The sequence below is a fragment of the Vulpes vulpes genome, chromosome 16 (genome assembly GCF_048418805.1).
Source record: "Vulpes vulpes isolate BD-2025 chromosome 16, VulVul3, whole genome shotgun sequence".
NCBI lineage: Eukaryota > Metazoa > Chordata > Mammalia > Carnivora > Canidae > Vulpes > Vulpes vulpes.
Window position 1 is genome coordinate 34,375,874 of NC_132795.1, and position 23,616 is coordinate 34,399,489.

At 41.5% G+C, this 23,616-nt stretch overlaps 1 protein-coding gene across 3 annotated transcripts in view; it reads right to left on the reverse strand.

The window, feature by feature from the left end:
* Nucleotides 1-23,616, reverse strand: part of LRIG3 (leucine rich repeats and immunoglobulin like domains 3) — a 47,858-nt gene that overhangs the window by 19,064 nt on the left and 5,178 nt on the right. For all 3 annotated transcript variants that reach the window (XM_072742742.1, XM_072742741.1, XM_072742740.1), the window contains exons 2-3: nucleotides 22,684-22,755; nucleotides 22,426-22,500 (exon numbers count right to left, since the gene is read on the reverse strand). In XM_072742742.1, the coding sequence (XP_072598843.1) occupies nucleotides 22,426-22,500; nucleotides 22,684-22,755 (147 nt within the window). The remainder of the gene's footprint in view (nucleotides 1-22,425; nucleotides 22,501-22,683; nucleotides 22,756-23,616) is intronic.

The following is a 23,616-nucleotide window of genomic DNA, read 5'->3' on the forward strand; positions in this document are numbered from 1 at the left end:
TGTTCTTCAGAAATATGGAAAACTGTTTGCTCTGAATTCTACTTTTAAAAGTTAAACAGCAATTCTTATGTCACTTTAGTTTCATCTTAAGCAGTAAATTATGATATTAGAACGCATGAAAAACATTCCTGTATAACTTCGGGTGTATTTAACAGCTGTGATTATCCAAGTGCTATGCGCTTAAAACGTCTGATTTTTCTTTATGTTATTATGTTACCAGTCCTTCCTTATCATTTTTACTAAATGGTATGTAAAATGACTAGCACTGAGTTGGCATTCCAGGCACCGGTGTGTGAGTGCCCTATTCTTTTTCCTGATTCCTAATCTATTTCTAATTCTTCTGGAGAGACTACCCATACTACAATGAACTTAAAATACTTAGCAGATTTTTTTTTTTTACAGAAAAAAGCTCTCTTTTTCTTTAAGAAAGAGCAAGTTTCAGTGTATTGCCACAGTCTTCTAAACCAGTAGATACGCTCCAGGGCTTTGAGTATTATAAAAATATCACATAAAATCACACCAGTCTAAATAATCTCTAGTTAATTACATTAATAAAGTTGAACATTAACAGTCTTAAACACCAGACCGTGATGACCAATATGGTAGCCACACGTAGCATTTTAAATTAAAATTAAATGTTCAAATTTCATTCCTTAATCACAGTGGCCACATTTCAGGTCCTCAATACCCACATGTGCTTGGTGGCTGTCCTATGGGTCAGTGCACATACAGAACATTTCATCACTGAAAGTTCCACTGGTGAGCCCTATACTAGACCACAAATGAGAAACAAAAAAAAAGAGGCCAAGTCACACCTCTTAAAAGGTCATCAATACAACAGCTTTCAATGGGGAAATTCAGCATTAAATGACAATCTTGCTAGAAAACAGGTCTCAAGTTGATGTGCAAGCCATCTTATTTGTCATATTAGATCAAGTTGCTTGGACTTCTTAAACCATCATTTGGCAGGGGAAAACAACATGTCCAGGTAGGAAGCCCAGGACGGAAACAGAGTCCTCTTACAAAGAAGGTCTCCTTATAACCGACGGAACAATGACACAATCCGAAGGCTCTAGGGAGAACTCTATACGTGATATGTCACATGCTGCTGTTTCTCTACAGTCTACAGTTAAGCCTCATTTAATGAGAAAACTTGGGAAATAGATCTCATATGTGTATCTTTCTACCGATGACTTATTTCTATAGCGCTTTGAGGTTATTAAGCTCTTTTGCATTATCATAACACACAGGCCTCGCCTCTCACCGTCTCAGAAGGTCCCTGAGTTACGTAAGAGCACCTCATCCATATTTTCACAAAATCCTATGCTGAGTTCCTACATGGCACTCTCACCCTGCTGGTTTTCTCTGCCATACTAGGAGCTCCTCTATGTAGGGGGATAGGTCTTTACCCCTCTGTCCTGGACCGTATACGAAGCCCAATGATGCTGAGAACATCTCAAATGCCAAGCCGAGGCTAAGCATTGTTCATAGATTACACCACTTAATCAGAATAACGTTTCTCTAGTATATGTATTATAGATAATTGTAAAATTAGGATAACTAGAGCTTTTAACCTAATGAGGCCACACGGGTCCCAAAGCAGTGGCCGAAGGCTTATTTCACAGAATACAGCATCAAATACATTTTGTCAATTAAGTTCTTATGTGGAGATGCGCCCGCAGAAAGGGCCACTACTTCCCACCCTTTCAAAAATGCTGAACTTCTGGTTTCATATGAATGTGGGATCAACACTGGCTCATGGAGCCATCCCTATGCCAGCACTAAGGATGCCTTGGAAACAGGGTCTCCCCAGTCTTGCTTGCACCCCAGGAAGACAATGCAGGGGTCTATACGTGTTTGCCATCCACCAGAGCAGAAGACCAACTTCCTGAATATGTGCCAAGGTCAGGTGCTGATTCCCCAGCAAAATAATAAGGGCAGAAAACAGGTTGGACCTTTTCTATTTAAACAACAAACAAAACTTCTCAAAATATTGTTAGAATTCTCCATATCTTACTTTTAAGGACTGTAGGGAATCTCTACATTCTGAAGCAATCGTATACAAGGTAACGGGCATAGGTGATGTCTATCTTAGGAGCTGAACTTATCTGTGATAATAGTAAGGTTTAAAAAAAAAAAAAAGGTTTTACACTCCTATGTACAAGTAACAAATATCAAGGCCCTCAGTCTCCCATAAAGTCTTACAGACTTTGTTTAGAGTCAAGTCAGCCATGACCTCTGATTTTGACCATTTCCCACATCTGGATTTGCCAGTGTATAAACTCCTTGATCTAGTTGTGAGGTACAGGGTAATGCAAGCGAGACAATTAGTCAATCTCTAGATCCCGGAGATGGAGTTAGTCCAAGAGACAAGCCACAGGGCCTTAGGGTCAGGGTGTGTGGGTTAAACAAAACCACACTTTAGGGGACAGCAATGTGCTCTTAAACACATAACCCAAATGTTTGCATTACCAGGATGTCCTCCCACAAACAGCAGAGGAACCCTGAAATGCGCCCCCCCTCCATCACCCTCCCCGGTCCCCAGTCACTACCTCCCACCAAACTCTGCATCTGGCTTTGGCCCCCAGGCTGTCTGAGGCTAGTACAGCCACACGTAACATTTAACAACACAAAGAAAATGCTCAGCTATAGATTTTTTCAATAAATGGAACAAACTGGTTTTTTGTGGGAAGGAGAAGGAGACCCACAGGTGTCTATCACATTGGTCAAATAAGGCTACGGGTTTAGATAACAGGCCATACAATCTTTGGTTTATACGTTCGTTTGTTTATTAAGTAATTATGAACAAGGTATTAAAACTGCCAATTACTTGAGTGACGAATAAAATTTTCCTTGCAGTTAAAGTATGCTCCAGCCAAAGCCAGCAATTTCCTGAACTGCACACTTCCTAAATTGCAGTGTGAAAGTGCTCAGTTACAGACGGAGCGTGTACAGTGCCCTCTTTGTCAGCCCTGCTTCCTTGCACAAAAATCCCTTACAACTGCCAGGATAATAGGCCCTGTATCACAGAATTTTAACTCTGTTCTAATGGAACTGAATTAAATCCAAATACCAGTTTCATATGAGCGCTCAGACTAACTGACAAATAACCACCTGATATGTACCGGATTGAACAAAACAAACTTGCTTTATATCAGGCAAGAGTTTTTAAAAACAGGAGACAACTCCACTAAAAACTAGATTGAAAAATCCTTTTAATCACCTAAAACCTTCAAAATAAACACGATTCTAAAAGAGCTGGTCACAAATAGCCACTTCCAAAAGACAAAGATTCAATTCAACCCCAGCTTAATTTTTCTCCACATGTGGACAAATGCCAAAATTGATGAACACACTGAAAGTGCTGTGGTTGATTAATATTTATTTTTGGCAGGATGTGCAATGCTTTAACAAAACAAACTGCATGAATACCTTTTTCCATGACTTAATGCAGAAATATCATCTCTCCATTGTTCAAAAGTCACAATGTGTAAGCACTGTGAGTATCGGAAGGCATTTCAACCTTGTGCAAATCCATCTCAAAAAGACCGTGAACATGCTGGTCATCTGCGTTTGTTGACAGTACAAGGTGTTCCATGGTCAAACCACTGCCGAGGTCAAGTATAATTAATCCCTTGTGGACATACACAGGCCGGGGGGCTTGGTCTGTCAGAGCACAGATGGTCCCTCAGGCTTCCAAGAGGCCACAGGAAAAACAGGAGTCCCAGGTAGTCCAGCCTGGGCTTCTTGGACCCAACCATAATGGTTTCACTTTGTTGCTAACTTCCCCTTTCAACCCACTTTCCCAAATACCTTTAAAATGCAGAGGCAAACGCAGCTTACTATTTTCTCAGGGTGGTATTTGCTCAGAGAGTGCTGAAGATCTAACGAGGAACAACCTGCATATGGTCCCTGACCTCACGGAGCTTACATTCTAGTGGGGCCAAGAGGCAGGCAGGCGGAAAGGGTCACCTGATATCCGCTGTGGCAAGAGGGCAGTGGAAGAAGGAAGAACAGCTTCCCAAAAAGTGGTGGGAGGGGTCAGCAAAACTTCCCACGGCAAGGAGACGGAGCGAGTGCGAGTAAGGCAAGGCTTCCCTTTGAGGAAATGAAAACAGGCCTTGATGGCTGGAGTCGAGGGTTCATGAGTCAAGAATAGGGAGAGATGAAGTCCAAGAGTGAGGTAGCCGGGAGGGGAGGAGGGGAGGTCAAGTGGAGCCCGGTAAACCATGCAGGCATTGGGACTTTATCTCAAGATCAGCTGCAGGAGGAGGGCAAAGGATTTCCAATATGGGGTGATGATATCAGACACGCATTTGAGAAAGCTTGCTCTGGCAGGAGTGGGAAGGAACACGGGTGGCGGGGGGGGGGGGGGGGACACGCGTGCCCAGGTGCCATGAGGAGGTACAGAGGACCGATGACAGTGTGTCAGGGTAACGATGACTTTTTGCCTAGCCATCCACTTGCGGGGTAAGGCCCCAACTCTTCACCTGGTTTCCTAGAGCACAGGCTGTGCTCTTCTCATCCCCTGACACAGAGGTTCAGGCTTCCAGGTCTACAGCCTCTGGACACCAGAACCCAGTTCAGCACTGCGAGAGTCCCCATCTACTCTCCGATACCACTTATGAGTGTGTTGCTGCCAGGAAGGCCTCTAAAGCGTGGGGTGCACACAAGGATCCCAGCTGGCTCAGGTGTGAGATGCTACTGACCATTTTAATGTAATGACTGGGAAAATGGACAAACGTGTTGTTCTCATACACAAGACCGTGTTCATTTGTTCGGATATTCTGAACGCCTGCACCGACTGTAAGCTCAGACTAAGTTATAACAGTAAAATGTAAGTCATGAGGTTAGTGACACGAGCGCTGGGTAAGATGAAGACTGGTTTTACGTCTGACTCACTGCGATCTCCACAATGCGTAAGAGTCACAGAAGAATTTCATGGACTCTTAAGTGGATATGAATGGTGTCAGTTTATTTCCAGAGCCTTGAAAGGAGAGTGAAATATTCTTTGTGAGGAACCAGAATATCAGGTTTTTTCACTCTGGAATTCCTGAGCCAATTAAACTGTAGCTTCCTGATGAATAAGAAATATCTGTCCATAGGTTCAACTGTCTCCTACCTATTTCACAAGGTAACAGGCAGCTTAAGGCTTCACCACTGTGATGTGTAAAGAGAGACGTGCAATCTGGGCTATTTAAGAGAAGGTTGCATGCCTGTGGCATTTACCTTTTAGAGGAGGGGTGTGCAGCGAAGTTTATGTTGAAACCATTTTTTTTATGTGTTGCAACACCCTCTCTTCTTAGAATGCATCACTCCAACCACAGCCCTCGAGTCTGGTTCAGTTAGCTCACATCGGCTGACTCTGTGGTCATCCTCTACAACCACAGATAAAGCACAGTAACTGTACTGACTTGGGACAGTCGGCCTAGCCCCAAGGAAATACTGATTTCTACCTTTAACTTGATTTCTACCTTCAAACTTGCAAGCAACCACGTTAGCACCCATGTATAAAAGAATTACAAGTTGTTAAAGAAAACACTACATTTTGCAAATAAGTTAAAGGTCACTTGCATTTCCAGCAAGAGCTTTCTTCCCCCAACAAAATGCTTCCTTGAAGACTCCCTTGGCCGGAATAACCAACACCCCATAATATTAGGCTTCTTTTAACAGAGAGACTTGGCAAGCAAAGAACCTCTCCCATGCAGATAAAAATAAACTGTCTCTGCTCATCTTTTTTCTAAAAAGATAATTAAGAAGTTTCATTAAAAGAACACATGCTCAGACTGGTCCAGTGGTACCGTGGCATCAAAGAATAACGCCAGCTAGGAAACTTGTGCAGGGAGAAAGAGTCTTGATTAAGAACTAATGATACTAAGCAGCAAATGGGCCACTGTAAGGAGCAAAAAGCGCATTCTTTCAGATAAAAAAAAAAGCCATGTCACCATAAAATAGAATTGTCTTTTGGATCAAGAACATGAATGAAGATGGTCGTAATATTTTAATAAAAAGGTTCTACGACAATCAGGGCCCTATATATGTGCTAATTATAATACATGTTAAAAACGTAAAAACAAATAAGGGTCAAAAATCCATTACATCACATTAGAAAACAACCCTTTTGGATCACCAAGTGTGTCAATTCAAGGTTAGTTCTTTCTGTAAACAGAAATTTAAGGGTGAACCCCTTAAAACTTAAGATGCCAAAGATACTTACTGAACAATTATTTTAATCTGAAATGATTTAATTATGTACAATACAAATGAACTCTCATTTAGTAGACTTTAAATTTTTTCCCTGCCTCTCCTCTCTTTTGGGGCAGAGGCTTTCTTTTTTTTTTTTTTTTTTTTTTTGTGGGGCAGAGGCTTTCTATACAGATTTTCATATGCCAGACCATTGTTACAGTTCAGCTGTGAGTTTGTGTTTCCCCCCTTCCTTGTGGGTTACTTGTGAGTAGAAAGACTAATTCATCTTCGGTTTCCCGAAACTCAGGATTCAATGATTGGGTTTGAGGCCATAAATGACCAGTGCTTCATCCAGAAATTCTAGATCAAGCTTTAGATTGGCTGGTAAGGATTTATTTGAAGTGTGGTTCGAGATGCATATGTACATCAGAAAATGGTATGACCATCACAGCTACTGGACCCAAAAAAGTAAAACTGCCTCCCATACATTAACCAATCTGTTAAAAGTAGGATCTTGTTGGGATCCCTGGGTGGCGCAGTGGTTTGGCGCCTGCCTTTGGCCCAGGGCGTGATCCTGGAGACCCGGAATCGAGTCCCACGTCGGGCTCCCGGTGCATGGAGCCCGCTTCTCCCTCTGCCTATGTCTCTGCTTCTCTCTCTCTCTCACTGTGTGCCTATCATAAAATAAATAAAATAAAAAAAAATTTATAAAAGTAGGATCTTGTTAATGAAGCAATTCGAATCATAGTTCCCTACCAAGGGGATTTTGGTTCTCTTCTTGGTTGTGTTTTGATTTACTTGACTCTGTGGACCTTGATTTTCTCACCTGTCAAGCAGGAAGGCATTGAATGGGATGATCTCATGTATGTCTAGGAGCTGTGATTCTGGATTTGGAGGACAAGCCCTGCCAGATTTGCTTTAAAAAAAAAGGCTTCATGCCATCGTTACATAGAAAATGAAGCCTCCTGCAGAACCTGGCCTCACTCTGGGGGGATTTCAGCTCCGTTGGGAGTCCCACTGCCTGACTGCCCGCCTTCATCCTTGGTTTACTCCCTCATTTTCCTGGGGCATATGCTCCACTAGCTTCCCACACACAGAGGTGCTTCCCTCAGCCCACAGGTTTGGAAACGCCTTTATAAGACTGATGGTTTGAGTGTAGGCAGAGTCTAGCAGTCATTCTCCCTTTGGGATTTTGAAGACATTGTTTTACTCTAACCCACAGCACTGATGGAGGTACTCACTGGGGAGCCAGAGGCTATTCTGATTCTCGATCCTTGTGTTTCTCAAACTTGGGCAGGCATCAGAACCGGGGGGCAGGGCTTCTCTTCCAGCAGGTTAGGTGGAACCTGAGAACCTGCATTTCTACCAAGTTCCCAGGTGATGCTGACGCTGCTGGCAGCACACAAGGAGAAGAATCACTGTCAACCCTTACAGGTGGCCCTGTTTTGTGTTTTATCTTTTTCCTCCTCTCAGAGCTTCTCTTTACTCCTGGTATTCAGAAACTGCCCAGGGATGTCTACAGAGTAGGTCTTTCAATTGCTGGCACTCAGTAGGGCCTTTCAACCTAGAAACCTGTTTATCAGTTCTGGGATATTTTTTTGTATCTCTGATGATTTCCTCCCTTCTACTCCCTCAGATGTCTCTGTGGAATTCCAATTAGATAAGTGTTAGACTTCAGCCTGAAATTCCTATTTTCTCATTATTTCCTCCCCCATTTTCCATCCCTTTGTCTTTTGGTTCTTCTTTTAGAGCAAATTTTCAACTTTCTTCCAACACTTTTATTACCTTTTAAAGCGTCTGTTATATTTTTAAGAGTTCATCCTTATTTTCTCAATATCCCTTATTATTATTTACCATTCTTCATTTGTTTTGTGGATATCACATCTCTTTGTTTTCTGCACATACTAGGTTGTTCTGAGGTTCCCTTTTTCTTCCACTATCGCTGGTTCTCTTTTCCCATTCATTTCAGACATTCATTCATTCATTGAGATGGGGAGAGAAGGGCAGGAGGGGTAAATGGAGAGAATCTTAAGCAGGCTTCACACCCAGTGTGGAGCCCAATGTGGAGCCTGATTTCACCACTCTGAGATCATGAGCTGAGCTGAAACCAAGAGATGGATACTTAACCGACTGAGCCATCCAAGCACCCAGCAGACAGTGATCTTACTAGAAACTTCTACAAAAGTCTAGTGACCACTGGGATAACTATTCATGTTTAATAAAAAACAGTCACAAGCTTACTGAGGGCTGTGTGGGGAATAGATTTGTTGACTGGTGAGTCCCACCATGTGATGGGATCTCCATATGTCTTATTGCTCCAATCTTCCAATCTCTAGCCTGGTGGGTCTCAGCATGATCGCTGATATCCGGGAGGGCTAACAAGCAAAGCAGCTGGAACAAGGGAGTGTCATCCTTAGTGTTCATATGAGATTTAATTTCCCTGATTGCAGAATATGCTACCCTCAAGCCCCACCCCTTCCTTGCCCAGCTGGGCTTATGTTTCAAATTCTAGACACTTACTACTTCAGCTCTGAAGAGGGTAACTTCTAGTCTTCTGCCTATGTCAGGCACTAGGCTTCGAGTTTTAGAAGATGAATATGGAGGAGAAACCAGGAGGTCTCATCGCTTCTTATAAAAGAGTTTTAACCTATCCCCCATTTGGAGTCCTCCTCTGCACCGGCAGGTCCCAGGAGAGCTGGCACCAGCAGGCACCTCCTCCCCCACACATCCCACCAGTGCCACAACCTCTGCAGGTGGAGTGATCCGCCTCCCGTCCCCACGCACCCTCCCTGTTGGTACTGCCCTGGCCAGAGGGCAGAGCACACAGGCTTCCCCACACTCTACCTCCCCTCCCAGAACACTCCCAGGCTTGGAGTTTTTCAATAGGTTTGTAGTGGGGAGGGTCCCAGGGAGGGTACCTGGACAATAAAGAGATTGGACTCCCCCACCCCCACCACAAAAAAAGCCTGCCCTTATAGGCTCTGAATTTCTGAACTCAGAATGGAACTGCAGGGAAAAAAAAAAAATCTGCTGCTTTTGGGATCCACTCCATTTTCTCTCTTTTAAGTCGGTTACAATTTGTTTGTTTGCTTGCGAAATTTTTACGACATCTCTTATTTGGACTATCTTCTTTCCTATTTCAACTTTGTTTCTGTCTGTGTGCATTTTTTTTTAGCTCTTGCTTCCATTTTAAGGGAGTTTTAAGAAAGAACAGAATGAGATGAATACATTATATTCAGTCCACCATCCTTAATCCGAAGTTTTCAATAGAAAGCCAATCAATGAATAAAAATGGCTTTTCTCTAAAAACCAACATAAACCACAAAACCTTTCCGCAAAAGAGCTACTGTAATTTTTTTTTACTGAAAAAAAGTCACCCAACTTAGATTTGTGTATTTTAATTAAAAATTAGCCTATATAAGGGATTTTCATTTTAGATGATTGTACAAACCAGAAAACATGGCATCATTATTCTGAGCCTCAAATTAATAAATCGTTCTCATACAGAAGATTAATTCTGTATGAACACATCAGGTTAAACTGATGCTTTATTTTCTGATATGGTCCACAGACCAACTGACTAGCAACATCACAGATAAAAAATTTCTTGATTTAACCAAGTATTTAAATTGTTCTTGTGAATAAGACACAGATAATGTGGTGATGATCATACAAGCAGGTATGCTCACATCCCTTATCTTTATCCACAGACACGAACATTTAAAGGAAGCTGCTATAATACAAAATCAATGTACAGACATATGATGCATTACTAAACACTACTAATGAAGCAGCAAAAAGAATTAAGAAAATAAATCTTTTTACAATTGCATCAGAAATAATAAAATATCTAGGAATAAACTTAACCACAGAGATCAAAGAACTATTCTCTGAGAACTACAAAACACTAATAAAAGAAACTGAAGACAGCACAAAGAAATGGAAAGACATTTCGTGCTCATGGACTGGAAAAACAAATATTGTTAAAATATCTATACTACTGAAAGCAATCTACAAGGTTTAATATTATCCATATCAATAGCAGTTTTTGCATAACTAGAGCTTACAATCCTAAAGTTTATATGGAACCACAAAGACCCTGAATAGCCAAAGCAATCTTAAAAGAGAAATCAAAACTGGAAGTATCACAATCCCAGAGTTCAAGATATACTACAAAGCTATAATCATCCAAACAGTTTGGTACTGGCTCAAAAACAGACACAAAGATCACTGGAACAGAAAAGAGCCCAGAAATAAACCACTATTATAAGGTCAATTAATCTTCAACAAAGGAGGTAAGTATAAGCAGTGGAAAAATGACAATCTCTTCAGCAAATGATATTGGGAAAACTGGACAGCTACATGCAAAAGAATGAAACTGGACCACTTTCTTACACCATACACAAAAATAAATTCAAAATGGATTAAAGATCTAAATGTGAGACCTGAAACCATACAAATCCTAGAAGAGAACACAGGCAGTAATTTCTCTGACACTGGCTATAGCATCATCTTCTAGATATGCCTCCTGAGGCAAGGAAAGCGACAGCAAAAATAAATTATTAGAGCTCCATCAAAAATAAAACGCTTCTGCACGGAAAGAAACAACACAACTAAAAGACAACCTACCAAATGGGAGGAGATATCTGCAAACAACATATCCAATAAAGGATTAGTATACAAAATATATTAACAACTTATACAACTCAACACCCAAAAAACCAAATGATCCAATTAAAAAATGGGCAGAAGACATGAACAGACATTTCTCAAAAGAAGACATCCAGATGGCCATCAGACACATGAAAAGAAGCTCAACATCACTAATCATCAGGGGAATGCAAATCAAAACCACGACAAGATAACATCTCACACCTGTCAGAATGACTAAAATCAAAAACACAAGAAACAACGACTGTTGGTGAGGATGTGGAGAAAAAACCACCCTTGTGCACTGTTGGTGGGAATGCAGCCACTCTGGAAAATGGCACAGAGGTTCCTCAAAAAGTTAAAAATAGAACTATCCTACAATCCAGTAATTAATCATACTATTGGATATTTGCCCAAAGAATATGAAAACACTAACTGAAAGGGATATACGCACCCCTATGTTTATCGCAGCATTATTTACAACAGCCTAATTATGGAAGCAGCCCATGGGTCCTTCGACAGACAAATGGATAAAGAAGAGATGGTGTGTGTGTGTGTGTGTGTGTACACACACACACACACACACACACACACACAGAGTGGAAGATTACTCAGCCATAAAATAGAATGAAATTTTGTCATTTGCAATGACATGGATGGAGCCAGAGAGTATAATGCTAAGGAAAATAAGTCAGAGAAAGACAAATACCATATAATTTCACTCATATGTGGCATTTAAGAAACTAAACAAATGAGCAAAGGGAAAAAAGAGTGACAAACCAAGAAACAGACACTTAACTTTAGAGAACTGATGGTTACTGGGGCAGGGGCAGGGGGGTGGGAGTTGGAGGGGTTGGGGGACGGGGATAGGTGATGGGGATTAAGAGTATACTTAATCTTCATGCACACTGGATAATATGGAACTGAATCACTGAATTATACACCTGAAACTAATATAACACTGTATGTTAACTATAGTGGAATTAAAATTTTTAAAAAAGACAAGGAAGTTGCTAGTGGCTGCTGTGGGTCTGCGTATGGTCCTTGTGCCGTCGACCCCTGTATGAGCATGCGCAGAGGCAGGAATAATCAAGTGCCAATGTCACAGAACCATACGTATGGCTCATCTATGAGACGAATCACGATCTCAAACATTTCAATGTACTAAAATGATGGTCTAGAAGCAATCAGAGAAATAAAGTTGGGATAAGGCAGTGTTTTGAATCTTTAGTCAATAATTTTAAAAAGGTTTATGTGAAAGCACTTATGAAAATGACAGTAAAATCTGGGGAGCTTGGCGGGCCACAGCTCAGTAAGCACCAATAACACGACACGGGCCTTGAAGGCTAACATGATTTTAAGCTTCACTGATGTCCAGTGCTCTGGTGACTAGCATGTTCTCACCATGTTTTTTTAATTTAAATTCAATTTAGTTAACATACAGTGTATTATTAGTTTCAGGGGCAGAATTCAGGGATTCATCAGGTTCCTGTAACACCGAATGCCCTCCTTAATGAGCATCACCCAGGTACCCCATCCCCCCACCCACCTCCCCTCCAGGGACCCTCAGTTTGAGTCTCGTATGGTTTGCCTCCCTCTGTTTTTATTTTATTTTATTTTTCCTGCCCTTCCCCCATGCTTTAGCTGTTTTGTTTCTCAAATTCCACATAAGAGTGAAATCATATGGTATCTGTATTTCTCTGACCAACTTACTTTGCTTAGCGTATCGTGTTTGGGCACCGTATCTTACACTCTCATGCCAGATGAAGTGTGTATGGGAGGACTTTAAAAGTCTAGACCTGCACTGTTCAGGACAATAGCCACTGGCCATGTGTAACTACTTACATTTAAATGAAATACAAATGGAATTCTTCAGGACACTAACCACATTTCAAGTGTTCAATATCCACATGTCTAGTAGCTACCACAGTGACCAGCACAGATATAAAACATTTTCATCACTGCAGAAAGTGACACTGCGGAGCACTGGTCTAGACTGCGTATCATATAGGTAAGGGTAATTGGAATTTGAGCCAGGAAAAAGAGAAGGCTTGAAGAAAATATTGTATTTTATGACTTATAGGGAGTATTACTCAGAAAATAGAACAAAGTTGTTCTCCCCAACACACAGAACTAAGATAAGAGTTAAGGGAAGAGTTCAGCTTAACAAAAAGTCCTAGTAATTAGGACTACTCACAATGGAATGGTTTGTCACCAAGAAGGAAGCTTTTGTCCCTGAAAGTGCTCAGAGGGAGGCTAGATAACCTCTTTTTCCAGACATCTCTCCATAGGGAGAATGTCTCTTTCCATTCTAAGTTACCAGGATTACATGTAGACACTCAACACCAACCAAGAAATGGGTTTTGACCAGTTATACAATCTACCAAACCATTTCTAATTCCCCTTATCCTTTAGTTGATACTTAAATGGGGATGATGGTGAGGAAGTAAAAGCAAAAAAGAGAGAGGAGGAAGAGAATAAGAGAAAGAGGGATTTGTACAATTGACTACATTTCCTGATTCTGTAAACATCCCATTCATCTTTAAAGAATACTGCCTCTATTCCTAGGCCAGTGCCTTGTGCAGGATCTCATGGCAATTAGTGATTAACTTCAAAAGGCATCTTTTTTTTTTTCTAAAAAAGAAATGCTCATTTTGATTCTATTCCAATTATTTGTTTGGGAATAAAAACATTTAAAATTGCTCATGCACAGTAAAATTGATGGTCCAGGAATGTGCACCATGCTTATCCTGCGCTGTAGGGTACTTGCAGCATGAAAAGTACGTTGATATTTCATTTTGCCTTCAACCCCATTCTAGAGACTGCTCTATCTGCTGGCTAAAGCTTCACAGGGAGGAAGGGAGACTGTCAGGCAGGTGATTTTAAAAAGGAAGCGCTTATACTTATAATTGCCTTTCCTTTCATGTTTTGAATTTAGTACTTAGGCACCTCTCAGCCAAGGAAAGAAGTGGTGGTACTGGTTAGCACCCTGTTTGTTTTGGTCTCTCTACCCAACTAGAGCCCTGAGCCTCTCATCTATGGAAGATGGCAGAGATACTAAAACAAGGATGAGAAGGAGGAAAAGTAACTAGGCCAGGAGAGAGACGTGTTGACTCTTGCCACCCCTATCATGAAAAGCAACTGGCTGTAACTTTATTGTTTTGTCTGTCTTGGCAGCACAAGCCTTGCTCAGCACAGAATCATCTCTGGCAGAAGTTGCACTTGATTCTTCAAAGCAGCGATCAAAATGGCTAGCATGACGTCGAGGGGAGAGGTGAAGGACAGACCTTGGCAACGCAGATTTTGTGGCAAGCTATGCTGGAAGGTCAAGTTCAAGGGGTCAATTTTAGGGGCTCCAGAACCACCAATGAAGGAAGTTGTCTGCTGGTTTGCCACGTCCTATGTCCTATCTAAGAATCTTATTACTTTGTAAAAAGTAAGTTTTCATAATGAAAACAATTTTAAGTGTATACATAGAGAGGCATGAGGAGAACAGTTAAATGAACGGTTTTTTCCTACAATTAACTCTCTACAGGATTTAATGGGACCGGGCTATCCATTCAGTCATTCATTCAACAACCATGCACGGTCTACGAAGTGCCAGACACTGAGCTTCATGCTAGGGTTACGATGGGGGTGAAAACACACATGCTCTCAGCTTTTATGAAGTTTCCCTCTGGTGGGGGAAAGGGACATTAAAGAACCACAGATATAAAGGTGGCAAAGGTCACTGCGTGTACCATAGTGCATGGACAGAGGGCGACAGAAAAATGTGCCAGGTGAACCAAAGCCTGGCTCGCCAGCGCTGGGCAAGGGGGAGTACTGTAGGCAGAGAGAGAAGTATGCAGAGGGGCCTGACGCAGCACAAGGGGGCCAGAGGGGAGAAAGGGGTCTAGAGGAGGCTCAGGGGGAAAATAGGATTCAGATCACACAGAGCTCTGCATGTCTCGTGAAGGATTCTGCTCTTGACCTAAGAGCAGTGGGAAATTTTCCAGGGGTTGGAAGAGCCATGACAGGATCACAAATTCATGTTTCGAATCTAAATGGAGAACTCAAACACCTAGCAAACTTGCATTGTGGGGACCGGTCTATAATTAATTGTGGAGATACACACAGAGGGTAAAGAATACATCTCTGTGTACAGTAAACTCTTTTATGTACAAATCACATATAAACACTTTAAAATCCAATAAAGGAATACAACTTATCATATTACGATGTTTATGTGTTTACTTTGTAAGGCTTGAGCTTTATGAGCTCATTTTCATTAAACACAATAACGTCTGGTTTGTTTATACTGGTGAAGGCTGCAGCCCTCTGATGCAATGTCCTTTAAATACAAAGACACTAGTCCATTCATCCACATTAGTAGAGCATACACTGGGGGATGGATTTTTTTCAGTTGGGGGGGGTCAAATTCTACCCACAAATGGGTAAAGACGGGGATACAGTTCATGTCCACTTAGTTAGAACAAAGCTCCCTGATTCCCCAGAAACTTAAATTCTAATTTTGGCTAAAGCTTCTCCCCACTTCCCTAATTAATAGGACACACTGGTAACTTCCTTTCAAATGCTGACTTATGTAGGTTTGGTTTAAAAGCAAACAACTATTTCAAATCCACCACAGTTACAAAATTACTTAGCTACAGCATCATTTGAAAACTCACTTATGGAACACTTGCCTTCCCTATATGCAGCTTCATCTCTGAGCTGTATTAAAATAGCAATATGCTTTAAAAATCAGAAATCGAGTTTGATGAATTATTTAAATAAATGCTGTGCCATGCAACTAAGTAAGAGTCTCTTAAATCACTGTCTCCCAAGACAATTTCTTTTATTAGGCTGATTTTTGAAATGTTCAATGAAAAATGGGTGCTTAGAGATGAAATTGCCACTTAATACGGTGCTGGGTTTAATATACAGATAACAGAATACTGCAGGCCTGATTTCTAATCATTTGTTCAACCCTTTTCATCATAGGCAAGTCAATAGGACGCCTACTCTATGGTCAATTTCCTTTTGGGGCGGTGGGGAGGGGATGTGGCCCTAACATACGGCAAGGCTCAGAGTGCAGGATTGTTCTAAGGATGGATGGATAGCAGGTATTTGGCAATTGTTAATGATCAAAAGCACATTATTTACTTGTCTTCATGGCATTTGATTCTGAAGATGAACATGGTTTCATGACTACTTAAAAACAAGGAGAGAAGATTCTGTGCTTCTGTGAGATGTAGTCATTTCATTCCCCTGCTTAACAAAAACGTCAATTACTCCCCCCAAAACTTTAAAACACCTAAGTGCATGACTACCAACATCCCCCTCTGTATCCTTTCCTTCTCTGGACCTCATGTACCCTCCTACTTGACACACACTGAAGCTGCAGCCCTCTTGTGCACCGGCACAGCCCCAGGCGTCTCCCCATCATCCAGCGCATCACCCTATTTGGAGCATGTCTTTATTGTCTATCATCCCATTATTCATTATTGAAATCGCCCTCCCCCGGAGGGCAGAGGCCAAGTTCTATTTTTCCCTGTTCCCTAGCACTTAGCACATAGTAGGTGACATTGCTGGGCTCAAAATCCACCTTATAGATACACAAGCCTTTGGCCTAGAAATGTTGTTCGGTTATAATTCTAACTGAGCGTTTGCCAATTCTTTGAACTATTTGAAGAGAGCAAAAGTTTTCCAGACCAGCATTTTCCACTCCGAATGCAAAGTTCTTTCTCCCTCCCCCATCTACTGCGGCCAGGATAAGGATGCTAACCCTGCCTTACTGACCTGTAACCCTACGGCTGCTGCTCACACTGCTCAGAGCCCTTTCCTGTTCATTATGCCCTTCGATCCTGTACCAGGACTACCTGAGACAGAGAGGCAGACATCTCACACTGTTTTTACAGATAAACAAAGGGGAGGTCACTGAGGCCACCTGAGGTCGGACAAGTCACTAGGGTGAGACGACACAAGGATGTGGATGCCCCGTTCTGAGCCTGGGTCTCTCGTCCACTTGGATGTTCGATGAGAACCTCCTATGTACCAACTTCTGGACGAGGCCTCTGAGGGGACTGACAGCTCAGTAAGACTTGAGTTCTACCCTGGACTAAGGAATGGGACAGAAGCCATTGGAAGACCTGCGGGACTTTCAAAACTGCAGGGAAAAGGTCACCCCACTCTTCTCAGAACTCTACAATATTGTCCAGGCCACCCGAGCTGCCAACACCCCCTGCTGCCCAAGACTGCTCTCTGTAGCATAGGAAAGGACATAACTCCCACGCTTCCTGGCCTCCCGGAGCATCCCTCACACAGGCGGACACGTGGTGTGCTGGACCACATGTCACACCGCATCAGGCGCTGAAGCTGGTGCACCAGGGGAAACCCTTGAAGATCCCTTAAAACACCAGCGGAGAGTTCTTCTGCAAACCCCTCCTCCTCCTCTCTCCCTCTCTGAGTCCCATAGGGCCAGTCTGGCCTTCAGTGTTGGAGCAGATCAATTTTGTCTTTTGTTACTGAAGCTTTTTATCTTGAATGTGTAGCTCAGGGCCCGATGGAGTAGTTCACATGTGTGCTGGGCACTGGGTCTACCAAAACCCCAGATCTCTGAAGACCGAAGTCATCCCCAGTGGGCTGAGACACGCAAAATGAAACAGGCGAATACAAAAGGGGACTTTTAGTTCCCCACACACTGCAGGCCACGTGCCCACTGGTGAAAGGGGGGTGCTGGACCATTTCCCTACTTATACTGCTTCTTTCTTTTACCTATTATCGTTGCTGTTGTTATAATCCATTACTATTATTTACCAAGCAAGCATAGTTGAACACGAGTTAAGAAAAACACAGGCATGCTTTGTCCCCACTGTAAATTTTTAGCCACTAGCATAGACTAACTTAATAGGAGATTTGCCTGAATAATGCTAAGCGCACGTGGCTTTCCATAAATATGCTTTAATTGTTATTCCCAGCACCCACTATATGCCATCTACCTGCACAAAGTGCTGGGGAAAACAAGAGTCAGCTACAAGCCCCCCAGTATAGCAGGGGAGAAAAATATAAACCATTTCATTGCCATGTGAAGAGCTGGATGTATATGGTCCCAGATGGGCCTGGACAGGGTAGGGGAGGCTGAAGGAGACCACCTCCACCCCCAGGATGTTGCACACGACCCTTCCCTGCCCCTTTCCTAATTCCGGTGTCACTTTCCTAGCAACCCCACTTAGAACCCTAAACCCTCTTTTCAGCCATACACACTCTTATTCATTTTGCTTTTGGTCTTTTTCATCCCACCAGAAGGCAGCTCTGTGAGTGCAGGGATTTCATATGTCTGTTCACTGCTGAATCTCCACCTTCAATCAGCAGCCAGCACAGAGTAGGATTTGGTAAATACTCAGAAAGATGCTGTCTTGGACCACGGTAAAGGGCAACCACCAGAGCTCTTCTTGTCCTCCTTGTTTCCTTGAGAGAATTTACCAAGAAAGTGAAATAATCTTTCTATGAAAAAAAAAAAGTTACCTATTGTTCCTTGACTCCTCACTAGACTGGAGACTTGGTAGCAGTGCGTTGTCGGCTTTGTTCACTGCTGTGTTCTCAGCCCTGGAAACAGAGCCTGGCACCGCTTATTTTGTTCGATGAGTTTCCCTTGAGTGCATGATCATCCTCATCATGGTCACAGCTCATGTCTGCTGTATACCCAGCACAAGCCAGATGGTTTTATCTGTATTCTCCTTCCAAATCCTCCCAACACCACCCTGAGGTAGGTACTGTTATGCTTCTCAGTTTGTCAATGAGGAAACATAGATGGATAGAAACTTGCCCAAGATCTCAATCCAGCAGAGGGAAGGGCCAGCAGGCAACTCCAAGCCATCCAACCTGAGCTTTGCTTTAGTCACCATCCTGCTGCCGTGACGCAGTGTCGTCGTCACTCCTGGGCTACTGGAGTGCCCCCCCCCCCGCCCCGGTCATCTGCCCTCTACAGCACCCTCCGGCCACCGCCAGGACATCCTCCACTGAAGCCAGAATAACACTTTCAAGTAGCAAAACTGACTGATCACCTCACTCTGCTTTAAATCTCTTCACTGGCTGTCCATTGGCAGAGCACACATTTTGGGGACCCATCGGCAAAGTGGTTAACATTTATAATAACTCCTCTGGAAGGATGACATTGCCATTTCCAGAAAAAATTAAAGACTATGAAGAACACAATTGGACTTGGGAGAAATGTTCTACCTTTGAGATAAATAATGAGAAGAGGCTTATTTGATTATAACAAACTGGAGTCTATCAGTAGTTCCAGAAATATTTATGTGATAACTAAAAAGAACCAGTAACGCAGATGTGTTAAAATGGATATCCTGGGCCCCACCCAATCTCATTAATTCAGAATCTCTAGGGATAGGGTCAGGAAACCTACGTTTTTTAACAAGTAATCTGGGTACTCCTCTGACATTCAGGGACCCACATCTTTTCAATGCTAACATATAGGCAAGTACTTATATGTTGGGTAATATTATAGAAACCATCAAGACTAAGACCGAGTCAGCGCTAATGACCAATGAGAACTCCTTCGTTCAAAAATGTTATATGATTCGTGGATTCAAACTTGCCCTAACTCAAGTCACAGTGCTCTCTCTCTTTTTAAGGTTTTATTAATTTATTCATGAGAGACAGAGAGAGAGAGAGGCACAGACATAGGCAGAGGGAGAAGCAGGCTCTATGCAGGGAGCCCAATGCGGGACTCGATCCCAGGACCCCGGGATCACACCGTGAGTCAAAGGCAGACAGACGTTCAACTGCTGAGCCACCCTGGTGCCCCAAGTCACAGTTTTCAAAAATGTCCAATGCTTGAGCATTCCATTCCACCTCATGGAAGCTGGAACTACCATATATGGTAAAACCAACTTACTTATGACATGTCAACAGTATTATATGTTCATTCCAAATATTGTTGCATTTCTTCCCTTAAAATATAGCATCCTGCCCAGGCTACAAGATAGAGGAAAAAAAAAAAAAAAACAAAGCAAAACCTATAAACTACATCCTACCCCTAGCATGTCAGTTGACTCCTCAGCTCATGTTGGGTGGGATTCAAAGGAAAACAAGTCTATTCAGGTTTTTTTGCATTCTGACTGACCCCTAAGGAGGTTGGAGATGAGCTTTGTTAATGGGGGAGTTCAATGCTCATCCAATCAGCATCCCAAGACGCTGGTATTTTACAAGGCTTCCCTGACATTACCAGATGTTCATCTTGGACATGGGGTGCCATTTGCTTCTGAAAATGAAAGAAGGTCTCACCAGGTAGTCTTCTCTCCCTCCAGCTGGGAATGGTCACCACTGCAGAGCAGCAACAGGATGGAGCACAAACATTTAATCTTTTGCTCTAGACTCCAACTGATTTTCCTTTCAACATATTTTCAAATATTTAATTTGTGCAAATGACAGCCACAACCCACCCCCCACCCCGCCAAATCTGTTTTCTTCCATAAAATGTCAAAGAAAAAAAGTCTTGATCAAATAAAAGTCAAATAGTCCCGAGACCTACTTGGAAAGATATGGTGTTTTAAGTGTGGTGCCAGAGCAAGTTTCTAACAATTTCTTTTGAAATTTCAGAAATATCAGTACTGACTTTTAGCTCTGATGTTCAAGTGCTTCTGCGTAAAAGAAAATGCTCTACCCTATACAAGACAGAAATTAATGGTGCTTTAGAAATAATGATTGTGTATTGCAATATCCAAAGAGGCCTATGGGAGAAAACACTACATTTGTAGAAGAAAACAATCAGAGAAATATATTTTTCAATACATTTCATAGATCTGAAGACAATTTTTCACTACCCCTACTGAATTGGCAGTCCCATCACCCTTGAAATAACCCTTTGCAGATGTTATGTAATGTAGGTACAAACAGGATCTATCATTATCTAAAATGAACAGAATAATCCCTGGTCAGATGCAATGCAACAAATTAAGGAGAAAAAAAGTGAGATTATTCAAGGTCAGTAAAGATTATTCAGCACTCACTAAAGTGAAACAAATGAAAACAGGGAGAAACGTTCAAATTTTGAAGGTTTCTATCTTTACAGACTGCATTTAAGTTTTTTAATTATAAATGAAATCCTGGAAGTGTAAAATCAGTCGGCCTTTTATTTCCAATAGAAGTTTCTAATTTCCTTATGAGTTCCTGGTATTTCAACTCTGTGCTAAGCCCAGAGGAAGCCTGTTTTCTCCACCCTACCCAGATTCCAAAACTCCACTGTGGACCCTCTCAGCCATGAAGCACGCCATGACCCTCTACTTAAGACTCTCTTGAACATGCGGACAGAAATCTGCCAACACACGGGGCAGGAACAGCAGGGGGAGGCAGAGCTCCCTGGGATCTAGAAAGATCCCATGAATCAAATGAGAATAGTTTCAGTTGTTTAAGATACAAAATCAGTACTCCACTTAGACTCTAAATTCTTAAGCAATTGTGAACGACAAAAAAATAAATTAAATAAAACAGGTATTAACGCTAGTATAAAAATGTTTTTTAAATTCAGTGTTTATTTGTCAAATACCAACTCCTTTTTCTTTCATTCCTTTCTGTTTCTGATCTTTGGAAAAACCACATCAGTATCAAATGTCACTTAGTTCTTATTCAAACAGAGGAAAGCAGACACAGCGGCTGCACCCGTGACTTAGGTGACCTGGGCCCTCAGTAAAAACCAACCTCTATAAATCACCAGATGTAAGCAATTGGGTAGTGATCACTTTAATTAATTGAACAGCTTTCCTGAAATTTACTGTATAATTTTAACCCTCACGACACCTTTCCCAGAAGCAACCAACAATGGTGGGCTTTTCTTAACTTGTTTGGGGAAGGAAAAACATTTTAACCTCAGTGCCTCAAATACATTTTAAAATTGTTCAAGATTCAAGGTTGGTAAGCTACTTAAATTTTAGGAAATCAAATACTGCACATTCCAAATACTACCCTGAAGTGCTGAAAGTCAGAATTATTCCAAAACATCTCCAAGGTGTGAAAATAAACATGTTATCTGTCCTAAAAATACAGAAAATTTAGCACTATTTTATTTCAAAACCCATCTTTGCAAAACATGGAATGGTATTTATAACTTCAATCACGTATTTAACTGTATGACGTTGATATTTTGGTCTGATGTTTCTGAACCTCGATGTGTACAAGTACCACACTTAAAATACTCCCAATGCCTTATTATCAACTCCAATCACCCTCCACCAGGAACTATGTAATACCTAACACACAGATCCCAGGCCAACCACTGAGTAACACCAGAATTAGTGCTAGTCTGCAAGGCATAATCAAACACACGTCTCTAGGAAATGAAGGCAGCATCTCTGAATCTGGGACACCAGCTTAGCAATGACAGCGACATGGAGAGTGTGTTGTTACAATGATACTTAAGATCTAGGAAAGAAAGAGGCTGAAAAACAAGTTGACCAATTTAAAAAAAAACACTTCTCCATTATCTACAGGAGGAAATATTCATATTTTGCTTCTAAAACGTTTATTCTAGCCCATATGGAACTGTTACCCACGGTCCCTGCAAACATGTGCAAAATCCTGCTAACATTCACTTACAAAGAGAGAAGCGTAATATTTGCTGAGACTGGTCCTAGATTTGGAATGGTCTCCAATTCATTGTTGTTCAGTTTCCTTTAAGAGCCAAAAGAAAAAAAGAAAGAAAAAAAGGCTGATTAAATCATCTGTAATTCAGAGGTGTGAAAACTTTATAAAGTTAAAGATACCTAAAAGTCTTAAATAACTTATTGTAATCCAAACGTTCTTCAAAGTAGCATATATTTTTTAATTCAAACCTCAAATAGAAGTAAGACTCACACTTCTCGAAGGTTTTGAAGGTGGCTCATGGAATTTGCCTTGATGAAAGACAATCTGTTGTGACTCAAGTCCCTACGAGGAAACAAAAGTAAAGTTTCAAAAGGTCACTACTAGTGCTTAACGATGTGCAAGACAGAATGGATTTATGAGATACCTCTATCAACACTAGTGACAATGTAGGAAATAATTGGTTTATCCTACCCCCAAACTAGACGGCAACCAAACTGCCAAAATCAAAAATACAAATTCTGAGGACAAAATTAGCTTAGGAGACTGGCAGATTCAAGTGCTTTAAGCCCACAGATTTTTAGGAGATGGTTTTTGGCACAGGGTGAACAGATCTTTTGTGAACTGGTTGTTTTGCTTCACCCTCCCAATCCCCTACCATCTCCTCACTTCCAACCTGATATGGTGAAGTCATGGCCTATGAAAAGTGGCTAATTAGGCAGGCTGCTGAAACTCAAACCTCTAAAGAAACCTTTTTATTATTACCATAAAATTAAACATCGGTGTTCTTATTACAAGTGAACAAAACAGAAATGGCTTTTCATACGTATTTGTTTCTCTGGGTTTAGGCACCAAATTATTTGAGGTATCACTTGTGCGTATATGTTGGGAGTCGAAAACCATCCTAATTCTGCTTTGAATTCCCCAAATCTCAGTATTTGATAACATAATGTATAATTTAAACCACATAAACCACCTACAAAGTAGGCTATATAGGAACCTATGATCAGATTTCTTTTCAATCATTACATAAACCTGCTTCTCAGAGACTTTAGAGACCTCAGCCTAACTTAGTAACAATTTCCATAGACATGGTTGTTATTATTATTATTATTATTATTTTTACAAAGCAAAACAAAACTCCTACACATGCAACATTCTAGACTAGGCCATCATCTTGGCTTTTAAGACCCAACAATACTAAAG